We start from the raw sequence: 24,968 nt of genomic DNA on the forward strand, positions 1-24,968 counted from the left end.
GTGCGGCAAGGTACCTTAAAAAATGCGTATTGACACATTTTTCTTGTGCAGTTGCCAATAACTTTTACTTGATTTCTTTTCAAGTTTTTTTGTTCGTTCGCTCATCAATGCGCTGTTGCTTCTTGTCAACAACAGCAACAACATTAATGTTTTTGTTTTGTGACGACGACAAATACAAGTGATGACAACAGCAACAATAACAACAAAAATATAGAAGCCAAAAACAATGAAGACAACAGCAAAAAAAAGGAAACATAAAATTGAACTGAAAAATGCATAATAAAACACATAGACACACAAACACAGGTTAGCACAGGGTCTCCACTTCCACCTCCCCCTCACACCTTAATGTACAGATGGTGTTGTTGCTTTCCATGTTGTAATTTTTTGCAAAAGAAGTAGAAACAAAGAAAAAAAAACAACAATTGGAACTTACGGTTATAACTACCGATTTCCCCAAAGAGGTAAAACGACAACATACAATTCCCTCCGTATCTACCACCCACCCTTCCTGCCCACCATACCTTTGCTCGATTAGCCTCTACTCTCGACGACGAAGCAATGAAAATCCATTGCTTAGCTGCTAGGTTGTACCTAACTTGGCTCATTGCTACGACACTAAGGTGTGAGCCATGATTTTTTTTCATTTGGTTTGAAAGCAAAAAAACGTAGTCAACAACGAAGAAGAAGAAGACAACACCAATGAAAAACCACAGTTTTCAAAATGAAAATAACAACAAAAAATTATGTATGTATGTATGTATGTCTGTTGAACGTGACATACTACCAAAAAGGAAATACTCGCTATTTTTATGAAACGGATGTTACCCCAGCAGTGCTAACACACCAACACGCACACACACACACATACACTAATATACATGTTCAACATTTGATTTTCTTTTTATTACCAACTATCCGTCTATTTGATCGTCACTCTGTTTGTCTGTCCATTCAATTGCCTTACCTTACCGTTATATCGAAGACAAAACTGAAGAAGAAAAAAATATTGAAACATATGCTCAGGCACAAATAGCGCTCATGTATTTATGCATGTTAAAAAACATTGTTGGCTTTGTTGTTGTTGTCAAGATTGATGTTTACAATGTTGTTGCTGTCCGTCGTCGTCTTCTGCCTATATAAAATGTATGAGGGCGGTGGGGAAATTAGGAGGGAAATTTTTTGATAATTTTTGATAGGAATATTTGTCATTCAATGAGAAGTCCATATACCAGATTACAGCCAATTCTGTTGGAAACCCCAACCGATCTCTCCAAAATATCAAAAAATCGAAGTTACCGTTAAAGGGGGCTACCCTAAAAAAATGGAAAATTTTTGATAATTTTTGGTAGGAATATTCGACACTCAATGAGAAGCTGAAATACCAAATAACAACCAATTTGGTTGGAAACCCCGACCAATCTCTCCAAAATATCGAAAATTCATAGCTACACTTAAGGGGGGCTACCCAAAGAAATGGAGCAATATTGATAATTTTTGGTAGGAATATTTGACAACCGATGAGAGCTTGAAATATCAAATTACAGTCAATTCGGTTGAAAAACAAGACCGATCTCTTCAAAATATCGTAAATTCGAAGTTTCCATTAAAGGGGAACTACCCTAAGAAATGGACCCATACTGATAATTTTTGGTAGGAATATTTGACACCCAATGATAGCTTGGAAAACCCAAATTACAGCCACGTTATATGGGGGGCAATATCCAAAAGTGGACCAATGTTGATAGCTTTAGGTAGGGAGATTCGCTACCCAATGAGAACCCGAATTATAGCAAATTACAGACATATCGGTTACAAATCGTGTCTACAATCCCCAAAAATTTCGAAACTTCGGAGGTTCTGTTAAAGGTGGCTACCCTTAAAAGTGGACCGATAGTGATACTTTTTGGTAAGAAGATTTGCCACCCAAATGAGAACCAAAAATATCAAATTACAACCAATTCGATTGAAAAATGCGGACACAATCCCCATAATACAACAACTTCGGAGGTTCTGTTAACAGGGGTCTATCCTAAAAAGTTGACCCATTTCGATCATTTTTGATAGGAAGATTTGATGCTCAATGAGAACTCAAAATACAAACCTAAAGTCAATTCGATTAAAAAAACTTAATCAAAATCTCCAAAATACACTAAAAAGTTGACCGATATAAATATATAATAGTAGATAATTTGTTCCAATAGACAACTATACAAAAAAAAAAAAAAAAAACTGGCGATGCAAGCCAAAACGGCGGATCTATTGAGTAAATAATAAAGGTCCAACGGTATGTAAAGACCATTCAACTGTTTATTGAAAAGTCAGACTACCTCAGACCAGATCTAGTGTCTGTAGAAGACCGAGACCCTCTTCTAACATCTATTGAAAACCAAGATGTTATCTAGTTATTATACAAGGTCTATGGAGGTCTTTAGAAACCCCAGAGTTGAGAAAATCCTGTAATCTTAAACTTCCTATGGAAGCCGAAACAGCGGATCCTATGTTCTTCACGAGTTTTAAAGGCCCTCTGAACTTTTTTGGAAGACCAAAACTACTTCTTTCGTCTAAAAATTGAGAAAAGTCTTCACGAGTCTTCACGAGTTTTAAAGGCCCAAGGCTACTTCTGTCGTTTATAAAATATTCAAAGGTTTTCTTGTGTTTATGGAAGACCGAGACCCTCTTCCAGCTGCTATTGAAACGAACCAGAGATCCTTTAGTTTATATACAAGTCCTAAATACTTCTATAGAAAAGCGAGAGGTGAGAAACCCCTGTGGTCTTTAAATTCCTTGACTTCATATTGAGGCGGATCTCCGGTCTTGAAATAAGTCTTCATGGTTTTTAAAAGCCCATGAACTCTTTTTAGAAGACCAAGACTACTCAAGGCATACATACTTCTATAGAAAAGCGAGAGGTCTTGAACATCCTATTGAAGTCTAAAGGCGGATCTCCGGTGTAGAAATAAGTCTTCACGGTTTTTAAAGGCCCATGAACTCTTTTTAGAATACCAAGACTACTCCTAGCGTCTATAACAGATTCTTATTGAAGACTAAAGGCGGATCTCCGTGTGTAAAAATAAGTCTTTCTTTAAAGGCCCATGAACTCTTTAGAATACCAAGACTCTACTCCTAGCGTATATAATAGATCCCGAGAGTTTCTAGTGTCTATAGAAGACAAAGACCTCTTCTAACATCTATTAAAAAGAACCAACCCATCCTCTCGACATCTAATTTCGAACTCCTACATCTTTTATTATCTTTATTTAATTTTTTTTAAATATAAACGTTCCCAATTCACTTTTTGATGACAATTCGCCAACATCTTTTTTTGCATTTCTCTTCCCACTGCGTCTTCATTACTCCGCCTCCTCCTCCACTTCTGTTAATAAAAAAAACTGAAAATAGTGTCAAAAATTCTCTGGCTGCCTGTCTATCAACCCAGAAAAATCAAATAAAAAAATTGTGCTCAACAAAATCCACAATCGCCTCCGTCGTCGTCGACATCTATCAGAAGCCATAAAAAATGCAATTTACCCAAATTTTTTTCGGTTTGCTGCCCCACGAGAAAATAATTCGCAACCGAAAAACAATATTCAGTTTTTATGGTGGCAGCAACAGCAGCAAGGCGTTGGTGGACCCAACAACAAAATATTTTTATGAATTTGTTTGCTTGTTGCGTTGTTGTTGACGAGCCAAGTCTGTTTGTAATAAAAGTAAATTTCTTTCTTTTCACCTAATAGAAGAAAAAAATTCGTTAGGCGGCAGGCAGGTATTCAGTTTTTTTTTTTAATATTATGTTGGGGTTTGCAAAAGGTGTATGGACCTAAACGTCTACACCTTTACAAATGAATTTTTGGGTTTGAAATGATCAAAAAATTATTCTGACAATAACCACAATTGTCAAGTAAATATTTTTTTGAAATAAATTTCTGATTTCTTTTTCTTAAGGAGAACCATTTTTAAGAATTTTTTGTCTATTTTTTTATTATATATTTTTGCGATTCATTTATAAAAAAATAAAATCTTCCGAAATTATTTTATTTTTCATATATTATATATTTTTCACAAGCATACCTTTTGGATGTGCTTCATTCCATGTAAGTTTTTATGTGGTGTATACACTCTTGATGAAATTAAGAAAAGAAAATTGTTGCCTACTTTTAGGCGAAATATATTTTTATTTATAAATTTCATTAAAATATCAATATGTCGATAAGATTTTTATCATTTATTTTAATAAAAATAAATTAACATAATGATGTTGTAATTACATTTATTAATAAACATATATTTCGCCTAAAAGTATGCAACAGTTTTTATTTAAATTTATATCAATGATATATGCCCCATTTTTAATCACAAAAATATTGTATATTTTTAAGAATACTTTTTTGTCTATTTTTATTTTTTTATTTACAAAATATAAAAAATTTTTAAAATCAATTTTTTTTTTATTATTTTTTCTAATATTTCTTTTTCTCTTTCCTCCCCCCTCACTCCCTTTACAGGAAGATGCTAACAGAGGCAAACCCAATTGGGAACATTTATCCGATGAATTGCATGTCCTTATCACCGTCGAAGATACAGAAAATCGCGCCAAAATCAAATTGGCCCAAGCCGTGGCCGAAGTACAAAAATTACTTGTACCGGTAAGTGTTTGAAACATCATGTCATAAACATTTTATTCTCCTCATGGATTAAAAAAATTCCGAACAGAAAACACAAAATACCAATTTTTTGTTAATATTTTATTAACTAATGTGCATATTTTTTTAACATAACTTCGTTTGTGCCTAAAATAAATGCTTTGAAAAAAAATTGGACACATTGAAGGAGGGTGACATAAAACAGAAATCCACCCAGAGGACCACCAGAGGACTTTCTATAGGAAAATATATCGTCAAGGGGGGTCTAAAGACAGAAAATCTTCAAAGGGTCTGAAGTTGTTTTTTTTTTTCTTTAAAATACATTCATAAGGCTTCATTGGCAATGAGAAATTTTCTATAGAAATATTCCTCAGATCCCCTGAAAAAAATCCCCAGACTTCTCCATAAAAAAACTTCATGACCAATGAGGACTTTTTTATAGAAAAAATTTCCTCAGACCTTTGAAGAGTTTTTTTGTAGAAAATATCAGAACTCTGAGGACTTCTTTTTCAAAAGAAAAAAATCTTCTCAGAGGACCTCATTTTCTATATAAAAAAAATTCCCCTAAGCAACTGAGGCATCATTTTTCTATAGAAAAATTAAATCATTGGGCCACCGGAGAACTTATTTTCTTTTAGAAAAAATTTCTGTATCCCTTCTTTTTTTATTTGGAAGTGTTATTTTTTATATAGAAAATATCAGAAACCCGAGGACTTATTTTTTAATAAAAAAGAATCACCTCAGGCCCCAGAGGACCTCAATTTTTATATTCAAAATTGACCTAAGCACCTGAGGCATTGTTTTTCTATAGAAAAACATATATTCCTCAGGCCTGCTAAAGACTTCCTTTTCTATAGAAAAAATTCGTTGGGCCACCTGAGAACTTTCTGTTTCTGTAGAAAAAAAAATCCATTAGGCCTTACCCAAGACACATGAGGACTACTTTTTCCATAGAAAAAAATTCATCGGGCCACCTGAGAACTTATTTCCCTTTAGAAAATATTCCTCATGCCTCCCGAGGACTTCTTTTTCGATGGAAAAAATTTCTCCGGGTCCCATAGAAATTCTATTTATATAGCAAAAATCGCAGACCCCCTGAGAACTTCCAGGCCTCTGAAAAAAATGTTCTCAGACATTTATTTTTCTATAAAATTCCTCAGGCCAAATGTTCTCGGTTTTCAACAGAATTGGTTCTAATTAGGTATTTCGGGTTCTCATTGGGTATCAAATCTTCCTACCAAAAATTGTCAATATTGGTCCATTTCGTAGGGTAGTCCACTTTAACAGTACCTTCGAAGTTTCGGTATTTTGGGGGATTGAAGCCGCGTTTATCAACCGAATTGGTTATAATTTAATATATCGGGTTCTCATTGGGTGTCAAATATTTCTACCAAAAATTATGAAAATTGATCCATTTTTTAGGGTAGCCCCCTTTAACAGTAACTTCGAAATTTCGATATTTTGAAGAGATTAGTTGGGGTTTCCAGCCGAATTGGCTGTAATTCGATATTTTGAATTCTCATTGAATGTCAAATATTCCTACCAAAAATTATCAAAATTGTTCCATTTTTTAGGGTAGACCCATTTAAGGCTTACTTCGATTTTTCGATATTTTGGAGAGATTGGGAGGGGTTTTCAACGGAATTGGCTGTAATTCGGTATTTTGGGAGTTTTGGTATAGCCCCCATGTAGTGGTACCTCCGAATGCCAGTATTTTGAGAATTTTGGCCACGTTTTTCAATCGAATTGGCTGTAATTTGGTATTTCGGATTCTCATTGGGTGACACATCTCCCTACCGAAAATGATCAATATTGGTCAATTTCTTAGGGTAGACCCCATTTAACGGTAACGCGTTTTTCTACCGAATTTTGGGTGTAATTTGGTATTTTGGGTTCTCATCGGGTGGTATATCTCCCTTTCAAAAATTATCAACATTGGACAATTTCTTAGGGTAGACCCCATTTAACGATAACTCCGAATTTTCGATATTTTGGAATATTTTCTACGTTTTTCAAACAAATTGTCTCTACATTTATATTTTGGTTTCTTAATATTTAGAAATTCTCCCCACCAAAAATTATCTGAATCGGCCCACATTTGAGGGTACTCCCCTTTAAAGGTACCCCCAAAATTTCAGTATTTTCCGGATATTGGCCCGTTTTTTCAACCGAACTTCAACTCTAATGTGGTTCTTTGGTTTCTTATTGGTTGTCCAATCTTCCTTATGAAAATTAAAAATATTGGTCGATCTTTGGGTATAGCCTCTAATAAAAATCCGGTCCTTTTATGGGTATTTAACTGGTTCTGGGCGCATATTCCCACAGAAGTGATCCTGAGGATTTTTTGTATAGAAAAAATAGTACACCAAGGACTATGGATTTTTTCTCTGTATAAAGGGGCGAACTTACAGAAAAATAAACTTCTGGTTGAGGATTATTATTTTTTCCTTTAGAGAGGGTAGCCCTTGGAGGCCGTAGGATTTTTTCAGGCCTTTGTGTCCTTTTAAAGCAGCTCTTCTTATATTTGGCTGTCTGTTTTGTTAATATACTTGTGTTACTGTTACCTTTTCGTCTACTCTAATAATAAAAATTAAATAATTTATTAATAAAAAAATAACTCTGATTAATTTCTAATAATTTTTTAATTTTATTTTTCATATTATTTTCTGACCAAAAAAAAAAAATTCAAAACAATGGTAACCATAATTAAAACCAAATCAAATTGTACTAACCAACGTCAATGCCAAAATCAAAAATGCTGCCCTGCCGCCGCCAATGCCATTGCCAAAATATACACAATCACAAAAAAACAACAACAACAAAAACCATTACCACAACAACCACAACAACAAAAACTCCATCATGGCCACAACAACAGCAAGCGGAAGGCGAAGATGAACTTAAAAAACGTCAACTTATGGAATTGGCTATAATCAATGGCACCTATCGGGATACAACCTCAGCGAAAAACATGGCCCAAGGTATGTAGATGTATCTGATAACCATTTACTAAGAAGCAAAGCAAATTATTTTTTTGATTAAAAAAATTAAATAATAATTTAAAAAAATAATATTTGTTAATAAACAAATTAAAAAACAAAGCCCATCCTGAGATGCCTACAAAAAACCCAAAAGGACGGTTTAAACAAAAACTAAAAAAACAAACGAGTTAATTAATCAATCTTAATTAATTTATGTAAAACAACAACAACCAACACCACTATCACTTGAATTTTATATTGGAGAACATTTAACAATTTTTATGACAACTTTTAACCCCTATTTTCTCTTTAGCCTGTGATGAAGAATGGCGTCGTGTCGTTGCTGCCGCCTCAGCTGATAATCGCCTGTTGGCTCCCGCGTTGCCTGGCTTGGCACAAACAATGCGCGCCCCCCAGGCTGCCCCACTGGGTGCCCCCTTGATCTTGTCACAACGCATGACAGTGCCAACATCGGCGGCGAGTATATTATCGGGTACCGCAACACCAGCTCCCGCATTTGAAAATCCCGCCCATGGCATGATCTTTGCCCCCTACGGAGATTACAATATCTACAATACCGCCCTCACCGGAAATCCTCTGCTGACGGAATACACAGATCATACCGGTGGGTTGTTTGCCAGATAAGCAAACGTTTTTTATTTCTTTCTTTCATTTTTTTTAAATATTTTTTATACACTTTTTTTTTAAAACAAAAGAGAAAAATTTAATTACTACTTTTTTCCTTAATTCTATCACATTCTTTTTTCTCTATAATAAGAACGAAATAATTAATTATTTACAATAATTATTATTGACAATAATATTCATCATTTGAAACGGCTATAAAAAATCATATATAACGACATTTATTTATATATAACCCCTCTATATCATAAATAATCTATATGACAAAATCAGAAACATCACTGGAAAAATAATATTAATTTTTTTATTTAATATTTAGAAATTTAAAAAATATATTTTTTAATATATATTTTTATAAACGAGCAATAATTCATAATACTATTTTTTTTAATATAAATAATTTGTCTTTGTTAATCACATAATATAATATCATACATAAACACACACACACACACCTACTCCATCCTTCAATATTACTCAGATTGCTAAATGATTCAAAATTCTTATTGTAGAAAGAAAAATATTAAGAAAAATTAATTAATTATATTAAAAATAAAATAAATATTTAAAAAATAAATAAATTAAATTAAAAAAAATTAAAAGAATTTAAATATTTCGTTTAAATTCTTTAATTATTGAATAATGAATTTTAGAAAAAAATATTTTTCAAAAATAAAAAAAAAAATTTAAAATAAATTATAAAACAATCTATTATTACAAATATATATATTTTTAAAGATCAGCTTTTAAAAAAAAATATTATTTAATCAATTATTAAAAAAAATTAAATTTAAAACTTTTAAAACAAACTTAAACAAGTAAATAAATTAGTTCATATAATTAATAAATTATTAAAAAATATATATATATATATTTTTATTTTTTCTGAATACATTTTGCAATCATTTAGCAAAGCTCCCTGAGTAGTTTTGCAAAAAAAAAAAAAAATAACAATCACTATTTTTTCGTCCTCCTTTCGTCACCGCTTCAAATCGACCATGTTTTTTTAATTATTATAAACTTAATAAGTTTAGCAAAGGCTTGAAAAAATAATATTCGTTAATTTTATTTATTTTTTTATATGTGAAAAGCAGGCTTAACAGCAATAATTATTTTTATACACAAATTATAGGGTATCAAAATTTTGTTATATATATTTGTAGATATTTGATATTGTGTTATTTTCATATATATATTTTTTTAAATTTATTAATGTTTTTATAATAATATTCTTATATATACGAGCTCAATTTTATACCCATTTAAACATTTTGGAGAATATATATATACATATATATATATATATATGTAGTCGGACGGGGCCGACCATACGATATCCTACACAACATCCACGAAAATCTAACTTTGTGTGGTTCTATATTCTGAGCTTGGGGAATATATCGCAATATGTTTACCCTCTTGACCGACTAGAGGTCAACAAATATTCCTAATATTCAGTACAGCCCTTCTAATTTCTTGTCCCGATTCCCTTCAGAGTGGGTTGTGTTGTGATGTTCGGCTTTCAATTGGGCATGTAGATCGACTCGAAAAAAAAACAAAAGATTAAGTTTTCGGTCCACTTCTTCCCAATATTATTAACTTATCATCAACGAAAATTATAGGCATTCTCCTTGACCATGGATGGATCCTTATGGAAAATTTCAAAGCGATCAGCGCTATATTTCCGCCCTCTAGTGTGGTAATGGGTTGCTAAATAATATATGAATACGTAAGCGCCTATGAATATTTAAGTGTAACTCCCACATCCGAGTACACACGACAATAACATTGATATCAATTTAAAGGTCAACCACTCCTCTTGGATATACTATCAATTTATCGGGTCTATGTCCTTCCGGAGTGAATATATACACCATAGAATACAAATTTTGTAATTTTTCACACAAAAGTTGGGGTTCATTTGATTCGCAAAAATTTTGACCGATCTTTATCAAAACAGGCATGCTTATTCTTTGGCCCGATCCCCTTCTCCATGCAGAAAATCAGACAAAATAAAAGTTTTAGGTCCATTTCATCCCCTAAATATTAACCGATCTTTTCCAAAATCAATAGGGGTCTTCATTGGCCAGAACCCATCCTACATGCAAAATTTCGTGAAGATTGGTCCATAACTGTGGCCTGTATCGTGTTTACAAATCATAATGGACAGACGGACGGATACACATGTCTAGATCGACTCAGCTAGTCGAAATATGACGATCGGTATACTTAAAGGTGGGTCTAGGACCAATATTTCGCGGCGTTACAAACATTTGGGGCTGCACAAAGCTATAATACGGACAACATAGTTGTGTACGGTATAATTATCCAACACGACTTAGTGATTTCGCAACATGGCAAACCAAAGCTTATTGTAGAGACTCTCTCTCCCAATAGATAACCACTCAGCCATAGTCATTTCTCCGCAACATAGCAAACCAAAGGCAGAATAAATGTACACTACACCTTTTATAGGCTGCCGCAATCACCGGCAGGCAATTTTTTAACTTTTTTGATTCCAAATTTTCAATATTGAATTGAGCTGGTATAGGATTTTTTATTTTTTTATATTTTTTTTCAATATTTAAACAGAAAAAAATCAAAGATCAAATTAAAATTGTAATAAGCTTCAAATAAAATATTATTTTAATTTCCATTGCATACCTCTGGGGGTCTTCTGATAAATGTATCTTTTATAATGGATCTTATCTTTAAAATTTATTCTTTATTCAGATTAATTTTTTTGATGTCAGAAAAAAAATAAATATTTTTTTTTTTACTTATTTTTGGTATTTAAAAATTTACACTTTCAGTGTATACTTTTAGGGGTAATAACATAAGACTTGTCTAAAAGTATGCAATAATTTTTATAAACAGTAGAACAACACAGCAAATGTTTATATTAATATTTTTAGGCCAATTTGGTGCAACTCTTGAGAAAACCGTTAAATTAGCAGACTTAGATGTCTAACCCACTTGTCTCATTGGCAGGAAAATCATCACTCATATATATGGACGCTTGTCCATGTTGATGGTCTCAGATCATAAGCTGAAAACAATTCCCAAACAAGGAATAACAAGTAAATCTTGTTGTTTCGGATGAAGCCATACCAGCTCCGTTCACGAGCTGCTACATTGGCGCCCAACGTGGGGCCATGATAAAATATATTTTAAATTTGATTTCCAAAATGTTCTTTAATAGGCAAGTACATTTAAAAATATATATTTTTCATATTTTCAAATTCAGAAAAAAAAGTTTCAAAATATTCTACAAAAAAACATTTGACAAATATTGCATACTATTAGGCATTGTAGGCACTTTTTTCAGTTTTTCAATTTTAATGAGAAATATTTGGAAATTAAAATCATGAATATTTTTAGGCATTGTATTTAATTTAATACCCATATATATATATATATATATATATATATATATTTTTTTTTTTGATTGTGAGTTTAATAATTATAATTGGGTATTAAAATTTTACAAAATGTTGAATTTAAAGTTGATAATTTTAATATTTTTCAGCGGAAAATTGATACTTAAATTGGTAACATTGTTACCAACAAAATTTCAAATTTAAATTTGTTCTTTGATTTTTTTTTATTTTAATTTTATATTATATTAAAAAAACAACATAAGGGAATGATATTATTTCATTATTTTATTTAAAATGAATATTATTATTTTATTAATAATGATAGTCATTTTAATATTATTTATTTATTTTAATTTAAAATAATTATTTACATTTATTTGTTTTTTGTTTGTTGTTTTTTATTGTATTATCTTTTTATTTAAATTATTTGTTTTTTTTATATTCATATTTTTATTATTTAATTTTATTTGAATTTTTATGTTTACCTGTGACTAGTGCCATGGTTTTTTATTGGAATAGGATTGTGTTATAATAGAATTTGTGTCATATTTTTTATTATGTATTTATTTGTAATTTTCATATATATTTTTTAAACTGCTTTATATAAAATTTCTTGAATATTCTTTTTTAGAGAGATTTAACAACACCTCTCACTCACCATCATCATCACTGCGCAGCACTGATAACAACCTGGCTTCTTATTCTTTTTATTAACATCAAAAAAAGAATAAAATAACAAAGGCTTTTTTTGATTCATGATCATGCAAATTAATCAGTGACGGTTTCTACACCTTCTCTCTATCATTTTATATAGAGAAAGTTTTCAAGTAGATTTTTTTTTATTTTACAAAAATAACCAAAAAAATTATTTTAATCCCATTTTACAAGTTAAAGAATATTTTTACTTTTTAATTATTTTATTTATTGATGTTGATTATTTTTTATTTTATTCTTTGTTTGTTTTTCTTTTTTCCTCCCACCCTCCTCCATTTTTACATTTTTCTTTCGTTGTTATTGTGAATACACAATATATTTTGCAGTTGGTCGATATTTGCATGCCGGCTCCGTCTTTTGAAATATTTAGATTTTGTTGTGTTAGAAAGGATAAAAACCAAGTTAAAAAAATACCATTTGTTATATATAAAACAAAACAATCTACTATAACAACAACAAGAAAAACAATAGAACAGACAACTCTCTATCCCAACAACAATGATTTTTTTATAATATTTTTTAAATACATTTATAAATAAAATAGAATTTTTTATTTAAATTTTTTGAAAAATTAAATAAAAAAAGAAATTTTTTTGAAAAAATAAATTTTAGTTTTTTGAAAAATTATCTCTCTCTATTTATCTCATAGTTAAAAAAAATTAAGATCAATAGCCACAAAAAAAAAAGATTTTTTTTGGTTAAATTATTGCTCGTACCATATATCTTATAAGCTTAAGTTTTAAGGTTAAAAAAACAAATATTAAAAAAGGAAAACTAGGACAGTTCCGAAAAAAATTTAAAATGAAATTTAAAAAAAATAATTTTTATTTTTTTTTCTTATGTTTACAAAAAAAGGGGAACATTTTCTTAAAAAAAAATATTTTTTTATTTAGATATTTTTTTATTTAAATAGTTTTTTATTTTATTATTATATTCCCTATTTCTTTTATTTCTTTTTATTATAATTTCTAAATATTTGTTTCGTTGTTTTGCTGTATTTTCTTTTGTTTCTTTGCAAAATATATTAAAAAAATGAGTATATTCTAGTTTTGAACATTTTGTATATTGTTGAGGAGTGTGTGAGTGAAAACCTCTTTTTCAAATTTCATTTATATATATAGAATTGATCTTCAATTTTTCTATATAGCCACATTTTTAATTTCTCTATATATTGTCATTTAATTTTTAAGCATTTCAATTTTCAATAATTTTTAGAGAAAAAAGAAAAAGAATTTTTTTAAGAAAGCTTTCATAGGAATATTTAAAAGGAGATACTTTGACAATACGAGTTTCAGCAAAGGGGGAAATTAAAAAAAATAAATAAATATTTTCCATAAAAAATATTCTTATTTTATATTTCAATTTCGTTTTTTTAATAGGAATTTCCTTTCAAAAAAAAATATTTTTTTTTAATATTTAATATACAGTAGAATTTCCAAATTTTATCCCAATTTTAAATAGAAATTAATTTCCAAAAAAATATTTTTTATGATAAACAGTAAAACAAGTTTCCAAATTTTGTCCCAATTTTAAATTGAAATGTCTTTCCAAAAAAAATATTTCTAAAAAAACATATATTCTGATTTTTTATTTCAATTTCGTTTTTTTTTAATTGAAATTTCTTTCCAAAAAAAAAAAAAAAAATATATATATATATACAGTAGAACAAATTTCCAAATAATATCCCAATTTAAAAAAAAAGTCCCTTTAAAAAATCCGTATGTTTTATTTCCCATTTCGTATTTCTCGTATTGTCTCCTAAATATTTGTAATTTATATTTCCTTATTTTATTTATAAGCTAAATAGTATTATGATATATATAAATATATATTTTTTCATAAGGGTTATGGGTTTTAGGAATAAGAGCTAGTTTATTTTTTTTTAATCTCTCTCGTAGAAACTCCCTCTCCCAATAAATAAACACCACTCAGCCATAGTTATGTCTCAAATATGAAATTATCTTTTTTTTAAATACAGAAACCAAATATTATTTGGTGGCAAATATATTGAAGAATTAAAAAGTAAGAAGGGAATAGGATTTAGGATTTCCATCAACATATGTTGCATACTTTTAGGAGAATTTTTAAATCCTCCCTTTAAAGGCATTTCAATCTCTGTTTTTATAATTTTGCCACCCACTGCAAGAAGAGTTAAAGGCAAAGGAAAGGGATTTCTACCGAAAATTATAGCATACTTTTAGGATACCTATTGTAAAAACATCAATTAGGAATTTGAAAAAAAAAGAAATGCCTTTAAAATGTTGGCTACTTTGAGGGATGTTTTACTCCTTCCCTTTAAAGGAATTTTAATCTCGTTATAATTTTGCCACCCACTGCAAGAAAAATGGCCATAAATTAAATTAAATATTTAATTATCACAACAACAACACCACCAAGTTTTTTTGCAATAAACAAATTTGCCTGTTTTTTTTATTAACTCATAGTTGTAGTCGATTTTTTTTTTGTAATGTAGTTGGTTTTGTTTAGAAACCCGTTTGAATTTTCCATTGTGTGCCATTCATATTTTTTGTTTTACATCACTCGAATTCAATAGTCATTTATATTTGTAGTAGATTACTTAGAAAAAAAATATATAAATTTTTTTATTATAAAAAAGGGTAGTAATTAAAAACCATATTTTTTAAATTATAAAAAAGGGTAGTAATTTAAAAAAAAAAATATATTTTTTTAATTCAAATATTTCAATAATAATATTTTTTATATTTTATTTTTTTTTATTTTTTTTATTATTATTTTTTTTATATAGAGCATAGGTTTTTTTGTTGTTTTTCACATAAGACAAACTGCTTTGTTATGAATCTAAAATGGTGCTAAATTTTATTTATATATAAAAAGAGAAAAATATTTTGATTTTATTATTTATATATAATTTATTTTTTGTATAGGAAAAAAATTAATTTAAAGCAATTGGCAGATTTTGGCAGAAGCATATCAACAATGTGGCAATAGGCACAATAGCATAGAGCTACAAACACAATATATGTTTAATTTAAATCAACTTCGAATTCATTTAACAATGGTTTTTATTCCAACTCAATAGTCCCCATACAAAGGAAAATAGCATTCAAAAATTAAAGCATACTTTTAGGCTACAAAATTTCAACTGAAAATCTGAAGAACTCTTGAAGATATAGCCGATTTATTGTGTCAGCATCAAGGGACGGCAAGAGTGATTCTCAAACTTTAAACGCATTTTTCTCGAAGCGAATGGCGGGCACGATAACTCAAAAACTAATAACCCAATCGATTTCAAATTTTGGTACGTTTTCTGTCAGTGTATAGCTATTGTATGAACTAGGATAAAGTCAATCGGTGAAAATCTTCCTTATTCTTGTGGATTTTTGTTTTGGCTCTAGGTCAATTGAAAAACTCGTTGTTTATGTTTTTCTTTTTTGTTTATTTTTATTTTCCAATATTTCGACTGTCTTCGGCAGTCATCTTCAGGGAAATACTACAAAACATGCAAATATTTTAAAGGTATAGACTTAATTGTATTGCACAGATCTTACTTTTATGAGAAAAGCAACCGATTTTCATCACCGTCTATGCTAAACTAAGTTTTTCTTTTTTCTCGTCTGTGCTTATGAACTATGTTTCTATAAATATGTGCACAGTGGTCCGTGTCAGTCTTATAATTCATTCTTCTATCGTTAGGTACATTAATTATGTTTAACATTTCTAATGTGAATCGTCGTTTATAATTATTTTCTTGTGTCAATATGTCCACGTCTTTAAAATTCGGTGTATGTCCAGTTTTTGTGCAATGTGCAGCAAGCGCCGTTTTTTGCTCTAATGGTTTGTCTGAATTTTGATCTGACTTATGTCCAGAAAGTCTAGTCTTGAGTTTAGTTTTTGTTGTACCAACATATACCTTTTGGCATACGTTGGATTTGTCCCCATTACATTTTATCTTATACACTACATTGCATTTGTCTTCCTTTTTAATTTTTGATTTTATTTTGCTGAACAGGCTATTGACGGTATTCTTCGATTTTAAGGCTAATTGATAATTGTTTTTGTCATATATATTGGAATTACGTAATCTCTCAGACAGTCCAGGTATATAAGTCAATGTTTTGTATGCTTTTTCCTCTTCTTTCTTCTTCCCGTTCTTGTGATTGGATGTTTTTAGTAATTCGTCAATAGTTCTCTGTGGGAAATCATTTTTCCTCAGTATATTACGTATCCTTTCTTTGTTCTTTTGGTGGAATTGTTCGTCGCTAATATCAAGTACTCTGTTGATGAAGTTTGTGGCCGTATTTATTTTTATTCGTCTAGGGTGCTTAGAGTAAAAGTTTATTAATCGTCCAGATGCGGTGGGCTTTTGGTACCAATCTATTGTTAGTTTTTGGCCCTGTCGGATTATTATTGCGTCAAGATAAGGCAATTTTTCGTTTTCTTCCAATTCGTGCGTAAATTGCACATGTTTGTCAAAGGAGTTCAGGATATTTAATGTATTCTCGATCTCTGTTCTTTTCACTATGCAAAGTATATCGTCTACATATTTCGTAACTAATTTTGGTTTATTTGTCAATTTCTCCATTGAAGCGTCCAATAACTCCTCCATTACTATATCTGCAATAATCGGTGACGCTGGAGAGCCCATTGGAAGTCCTTTTCGCTGTTCGTACACCTTGTCCTCATATATGAAATATCTTGAGTCTTTTATACAAAGAGTCAATATTTCGATGAAGAGGTCCTGTGGTATTTTTGTGTATTCCTTAATTATGTTCCATTTTTCCGTGATTGTCCTCAATGCTAAATTTATAGGTATACTAGGAAATAGCGAGATAACGTCAAATGATAGTAGAACTTCGTCTTCGTCAATATTTATATCTTTAATTTTTCTTTTCATTTCAACGGCGTCTTTAATGTTATATATAGAATCTTTAGTTAAATTCTTTAAAATATCCACTATGTATTTTGAGAGCTCATATGTTGGGGAGTTAATGGATGAGCATATTGGTCTAAGTGGTATTCCTTCCTTATGTATTTTGGGTAGTCCGTAAATTCGTGGTGCAATTGCTGTGTATGTCATTATTTTGTTTTTCTCATATATATTTAAAATGTTCATACCGTATAATTTTTCGGTAAGCTTATTATTTTTGTTTTGTAAATTAGATGTTGGGTCCCGTTTTAATCTTTTATATGTACACATGTCTCGTAATATATCCTTCATTTTTGTTCCATAGTCGTGTTTGTACATAGCCACTGTTTTTCCCCCTTTATCCGCATTCAATATTAAAACATCTTTGTTTTGTTTCAAAAATTGTTTTGTTCTACCCACTGTGTCAATTATCATCTTATCTCTTATACTCAAGTTTGTCCGTTGTAAGTGGTCGTCAATTAGAGAGACTAGTTTTATTCTCGCGTTTTCCTGATCTTCTTTGTTACTCAATGTTTGTACGCATTCCTCGCTCTCTGCTATTACGTCTAATAAAGGGAATGTTGTTTTTGTTGTTGGACATGCATATTTTGGTCCCAACGAAAGAAGCCACTGAACATCGTTAGGTATGTTTGTGTTAGTGTTGTTTGTAAACCACTCATTGTTATGTTTTATGTTAAGTTCTTTTTGTTGTTTTTGCATCAGTGCTTGATATTTGTTGATTTGAATTGTTTTTCTCTTGTTGTTATAGCTATTATGGAGAATGTTCTCGCTCTCCATAAAACTGTAAAAGTCATTCTCGTCCATTGTTTGTTGAAGTGTTTCTTTTGTCTGAGAGAGTGCTATTCTGTTTTTGTGTAGTTCTCTATGTTTTTGTTGTATCTTCCTTATTTTTGAATTTAGTTTGCGGTCAAAAAAGGCGATTTTCCAAAAAAAAAAAAAAAAAATCCAAAGTTCCGCCATTTTGTTAATTGTTGTGCCAAGTCAATAATCCAGCCCATTTAAAATCTTAAAAATAAAAAAATTGAGAATGGGGGGTTCTCTTAAAGGACGTCAATACAATTTCTATAAAGATAAAAAATAAATATATAATTTTTAAAAAATATGTTTTCAAAATAATAAATTTAACACACAATTCTCTTATCAATAGTTTTTTTGTCCCATTCAAAAAGCTCTCATGCAAAGGAAGTTAACGATCAAAATTTAAAGCATACTTTTAGGATGTTAAAGGGGAAATGATTTCATTAGATATGAAAATTTCATGAAAATAAATAATTTTTTTTTTGTGATTTTTCATAGTAAATTAATTTGTAAAATTAAAGGATTCATAAAGAAAAATATTTATTTATGACAAAGATTTATTTAAATACGGTGGTTTTAGCTTCTGTGTTATTGCCTCACACTTACCGGTCATTATTTTTTTTTTAATTTATAAAATAGTGCAATTATATATAATTTCTTTGTTTCTTAAAAAATAAATGTATATTTTTCTATTTATTCTCCCGTTCTCATACAGCCGTCCAATATAAATGATTTTTATTGAATATTTTGTTCATTGAAACCGCCATAATTATCAGCGCAATATTTAACACTAGTCACGCCAAACAAAATAAAACAGGAAAATCTTAAATGATATTAAAAAAAAATTAAACCATAATAGGACAGTAGTTTATTATTTAAGTAGGTGTAGTTTTAAATAATATTAAAAATATATATATTTTTTAAATTTTAATTATTTTTTTATTGCAAGAAAAAATGTTCCCTTTTTTAGTTTTAGAAAAAAATAAAAATTATTTTTTTACAAATATAATGTGGGCTTAATATAGGTAACAAATATAATATAACAAATATTTATTTTTTTATTGAAAATATTTGATTTTTTATTGAAAATATTTAATTTTTTATTGGAAATATTTAATTTTTGTTGAAAATATTTAATTTTGTATTGAAAATATTTATTTTTTATTGAAAATATTTTAATTCTAAAAATAAATTTGAATTTTATATCATTTATTTTTTTATTTTTTATTGAAAGATATAAAGTTTTTTATTGAGAAATATTTTGTTAATTAAAAAAATTTTTTATATTTTTTTATTATCAATTGGTTTTTTTTAATTTTTAAAATTTAAATTTAAAATTTCTTATTTTTATATTGTTATCCATATGAAGCTCATATTGTATAATTAAAAAAAAATTAAAATATTAATGAAATCCGTTTCATTCCAAAGAAGAAAAAAAATATTTAAAGAAAAAGCCGCCTATAAACGAATTTGTTTTTCCACTATCAATTCTCCCATCCCAAATATTTTTTTTTTTTAAATTACTTCTCTGAGTAGCAAAGAAAACAAAACAAAAAAACAAACATTGTTTTTCAAATTTTTATTATTGTTAAATTTATATTTATTTTTAATATTTTTATATATTTATCCAAAAAACAAAAATTGTGTAATATTTTCTATATATAAAAAAATAATAATGTTGTGTATATGTATTATTTTAGTAGGAGCCATTAAACCACGACGTTTGGCGGCTACTCGTGATCATCCTTATCAGAGAGCAGCAGTTGGGGTCCCAGCAAAGCCGGGCTTTATCGAAATCCAATAAAACAAACAAACAAAAAAGAAATTAGTTTAAACATTTTAAATCAAAAATTAATAAAACAAATAATTTATGCCTTACTACTACACACACAAAAAGCAGAGAAGTAAAAAAAAATTAAGTTAATCGAAAAAATTATATAATTTTTTTTTAATTTTTTTATAAGTAAAAAAAACAGTGTGGCAAACGAACAAATTTTTATTTTTTTTAGAAAAAAATCATATATTTTTTTACAAATATATTTTTTAAAATTAAGTTTTCAACTACAACCAAAATTAATTTTGTTTTTTAAATAAATAAGTAACTGTTGTTAAAATGGTAGTGATGAGCCCTCCAAAAGCTGGGGCCCCTGTGCCCCCCTTCTCTATGTCTGTATGTAATATGTCTCTCTCTCTGCTCTGATATCTGATGTGCGCAAATTCGCCTTTTTTACTGTCTGAAAAAGTTTTTCCTTTTTCCAAACAAAAAGAAATTTTATTAATTACAGCTTAAACAGGTTAGTTGTGTTTTTTCTCTATATACATATATATTTATTTTTTTATTATTACTATTTAAAGAATTGTAGATTTAAGTTATGAAAAAAACACTTATATTTCTTCTTGTAAAAAAATTGAAACCCAGTGATTTCCTTTCTTTTCTTAAGTAAAACTATTGTTGAACAAAAAAAATAGATATGAATTACAATTGTTTTAGATGTTGACTTGTGCCTTTGCAAAGAAAAAAAAAATGTTTTTGTTAAGTGATATTTGAATAAACAAACAGACAACAAATCCAACAACAATCAAACTATCCCATCATCATATATATATTATCAACAAAACAACAACAACAAGAACAACCACAACAACAACTACTATCCAAGTGAAGTGAAGAAAAAAACTTAAAAAACAAAAACAAAATGTTTGTATTTATAGTTATATAAAAAAATTCTAGTTAAGTTTAAGCAATATTTTTTTCTACCTTGTAAATGCCTTTGTTTTTTATATATAAACATAAATATTTTATTATAAAATTATAAAAAATAAAACTCACCGTATATATAAACGGCAATGTAGCATTGTTTTATATGAGTACGTGTGATGTTTTTACATTTTTAAAATAGAGAAATCTCTGTATTTTTATATGCATTATATAAAGAATTTGTTTTTAAAAAGATTACCCACACACACACAAACAAAATATTAGCCATGATAAGTTGTTTTTTATGTACACTTAGTGAAAAGTAATTATTATTTAAAGAAAAAAATATATAAATAAAGGTCAATGATTTTTTCTGATGAGAACAGACAAAATATTTAAAACAACTACAGTCCAATTTATAAAAAGATTTCAAAAAATACACTTTTTGTAAAATTAAAAGTTAAAAAATTATATAAAAATAATATTTGAAACTTATAAAAAACAAATATTAAAAAAAACTATGTAACAAATTATATTTATGTAAAAATATGAATTTGAAATATTTTAATTTTTATAAGTCATTTTTACATGTTTAAAATTTTTAATTTTGTATATGTTTTTAAAACTATATTCATGTTAATATTTAACTTTTGTTAAGAAATTATAAAATTATGCCCGACAATTAAGGTAGTTCGATTGATGCCCCACAGCCAAGGGAAAAAGTATTTCTCAGAACTGTAACCAAAATCTTTATAGAAAATAATTATCATATCTTGTTCCTAGGACCCTAAAAAATCCCTTGAAAATTAATATTCAAGCCCAAACATCTTTGTTTGGAACTCTTTTAGTTGTGAGAATTTTTAAATATTATGTCCAGGGAGTTTATAAAAAAGCATATTGAGAACCTACTCAAATCATATTTTTGCTACATTTTTATTTGGTTGCAATCCAAAGCCCTCGACCCAACAATTCTATGGAAGGGACATTTGAAAAGAAATAAATTTGGCTTTAACTGTAAAACAATAGTCGTCTTCATGTAAGAGAACTCCAATCCCAATCACCTGTGGATGATTGATTTTGCTGCAATCAATAGATCTCGACCCAACAATACTTTGAAAAGGAAAATCCAGTCTTCTTTAACTTATAGATTTTGGAAATACTATTTTAGGTCATCAGGAAATTTCAAGAGGACTGCATAGTCCCATGAAAGGTACTTTAAAGCATGTATGAAAAACTATCTTTATTTGCTTCCATCAGTCTGCAGGGGATTTTTAGAAAAAAGTTTTTTTTTAATGGAACCTACCAATTTTTTCAGATTTTGAATATTTTATTTAAAAAAAATTTTTAGCTAAATCAGTGTCATAGATTTTGGAAATTTACTTCCAATAAGTTTTGGAAAAATTGTCTTTATTTGCTCCAAACATTTTTTAATGTGATTTTCAATCTTATAGATAGCCAACTTTTACCCCAATCGATTTTTGGTCATAGATTTAGAAAATGGACTTTCGCTAGTATAGGAAAATATTATCTTTTTGGTTCCAATGTATTCTAAAATTTTATTGAGTTCCATGTCCTATCACAACATTTTTATACCCTCATCCACCTTATGGCTAAAGAGCGTATATACCCTTTGATATGCCAACAATGTGCCTCATCGAAATATTGACTTTAGATCCCATGTTTCTTTGGACCAAATCCGTTTGAGACAATTTGGAGTCGATTTACAAATGTCCGTCTGGTGCTCACGATAACTCGAAAAGAGTAACCGGATTCATCCAAAATTAGAACATCGTAATATTTCTTCCACACTTAGTTCAAGTTCGAAGATGGGGAATATCGGTCCACTACTTCTGGTACCTACCCCACAAAATGGTCAAAATTGTGCAAACAAATTAATTTTAGAATAACATGGACCGGGCTATCCGATTTGTACCAAACTTTGTATAACCTATTATCTTTACCAAGCCTAGATCAATTTCGATGATAGTACCCACTGATCCTCTTCTTCTTCTTTTTTAATATTTATAAATCCAATACGAGTCAAATGGAATGTCTGATTTGAATCATACTTCGTCCAACCTTTTATCTTTAGCCACAAGTTCTATGATAGGTCTCCATTGGTCCTCTCCTTCTGGTACATCCCCAACAAATGGTCCAAAATTTGTTGATATTTATAGATCCAATATCAGGCAAAAGAAATGACCAATCTGAAACAAACCTTGCCCAACCTTTTATCTCTAGTCGTCTCTGGTCGTCTCCTTCAGGTACTCCACAATGGATTAATATTATATAAATTTTTAAATTAATTCAAAATCAAATTCAATAATCCGAAATCTCTTTGATTACAATAAGAATATACCTCACATAAAGCGAATAATAAAACCTGTGTGCAATTCCGAAAAACTCCGCAAACCGTAGGCTGAGGTTGTATATTTGCCGGCAAAACCCACTGACACTTTTTTACTTAGGATGTTAATAAAAAAAAAACAATTTTCAGGATCCTCCAAAGAACTATTTTAGTTGGTGTGTTCCAAATTAAAAATAAATTCAAGATTCCTTTGTAAGTAAATCTCAGTTTTTCAGTCATAGATTTTTGAAATAATTTAACAAATCTTTAGTACATTTTAATCAATTCGCTTTTGACTTCAACTGTAGATAATTGTCCTTAAGATAGACAATTAATCTACAGATTTGGATATAAGTTTTTAGATTCTCGGGCTTTGGATGTGTAGTATTTTGAAGGAGGGAAGATACAACTGTTGTTTCTATTACATTTTTACACACAGAAAAATGCCTACATGTTTAGACCTCTGTATAGAAAATTAGTATTTATTTCAAAAATTTCTCACTGCCCAAAAATTGTTAAAAATAAATCCATAAATTCGGCAATAAATTATTTTTTAATTTAAAATTAACTTGGAAAATTATGAAACCTAATATTAAAATGAGCTATTTTATATTTAAAATGTTTTTATTAGTAAAAAAAAATCTTTATGAATTGGACTGTAAATGTTTTCTATTTATTTCCCAACCACCACCCTCCACATAAAATTATATTCCCTAAGAATTCAAGCAAAGAAAAATATTGGACATTCTGGATTCTGGTAAAGCAGAAACACACACTTCAACGATGGACCTCAACGCAATCCCCCCAAGGCCTGCTTAAATTCTATGGGTAATGACCAAAAAATATTTATTAGAGGACCATAATCTTCTACATACGTAATAATAGAAGTATATTTAAATATGGTAATATTAGAGGCTCAGGTTCAATTTTTTTTTGCAAATAAAATCATATAAATTAAAAAATATATATTTGTAGTTAATTATATAACTATTAATAAAAAAAAATAATGTATTTATTATAAATATATTTATAATTAATTTTTAACAATTTATCATTAAATAATTAATTTGTAATTATATATATTAATTATTTAAAAAATCTTTAATAATTTAATAATGAAACAATTAAATCAGTAATTTTTTACTGAGCCTCCAATATTTCAACATTTAATTATCCTTTCTATATAATATGTATTTACAAATAATGCTTAACCAAGTGTGCAGTGTTTATTTTTTATTATTTCGTTTCTAATAATATCTACCGAGGCACTTATAAATGTCATTAAAAATAATAATTTTCATTTGTTTAATAATACTTAAAAAACCAAAAACAAAGACTAATTTAGTTTCTTAGGCTAACTAATGTTATAAAACAACAACTATTATAAATAGCATAATTAATCTAAAAAATAACAAAAATAATAATTTTTAATTAATTTTTGGTTGCGGTATATCATAATAATAATAATGTTTGTATCACATAAACAAAATACCAAACTCTGTGTAAACTTAACAATATAACTCCTATTATTATTATTTTTTCTCTTTAGTATATAAGATTGTTTGTATATGTAAAACATACACACACATTCACATAAAAAAAGAAAAAAATTAAAAAACTAAAACTGGCATTTGCATTTGCTTAACCAAAAAAACAAAAGCATCCAAAAAAATGAATACACCAATTTCAAACTTTTCTAAAATAATAACTAAAAACAATAATAACTCCATTTTACACATCCACATTTACATTCTCATAAATATATATAAATAATACCAAACATTAATTTTATAAAAATTAAAAACCACCCATTCCCATGTAATTTACTTTTCAAATCTAATAATGCACCTGCA

The 24,968-nt window shown here is 28.6% G+C and overlaps 1 protein-coding gene across 3 annotated transcripts in view; it reads left to right on the forward strand.

Annotated features, from left to right (window-relative positions):
* LOC133323223 (protein held out wings) overlaps positions 1 to 19,884 on the forward strand; it is a 114,672-nt gene extending 94,788 nt beyond the window's left edge. Inside the window, exons 5-8 of one of the 3 annotated variants that reach the window (XM_061532178.1) lie at positions 4,506 to 4,646; positions 7,522 to 7,624; positions 7,938 to 8,249; positions 19,771 to 19,884. In XM_061532178.1, the coding sequence (XP_061388162.1) occupies positions 4,506 to 4,646; positions 7,522 to 7,624; positions 7,938 to 8,249; positions 19,771 to 19,874 (660 nt within the window). In that variant the 3' untranslated portion in view covers positions 19,875 to 19,884. Of the gene's footprint in view, positions 1 to 4,505; positions 4,647 to 7,521; positions 7,625 to 7,937; positions 8,250 to 12,689; positions 12,729 to 19,770 lie in introns of those variants that run through there. The other 2 variants (XM_061532179.1, XM_061532180.1) reach the window with 2 other exon arrangements.
* Positions 19,885 to 24,968: the final 5,084 nt, after the last annotated feature.

The sequence above is a fragment of the Musca vetustissima genome, unplaced genomic scaffold (genome assembly GCF_032173495.1).
Source record: "Musca vetustissima isolate MV318-11 ecotype Yass unplaced genomic scaffold, APGP_CSIRO_Mvet_v1 utg13860, whole genome shotgun sequence".
Classification (NCBI taxonomy): Eukaryota; Metazoa; Arthropoda; class Insecta; order Diptera; family Muscidae; genus Musca; species Musca vetustissima.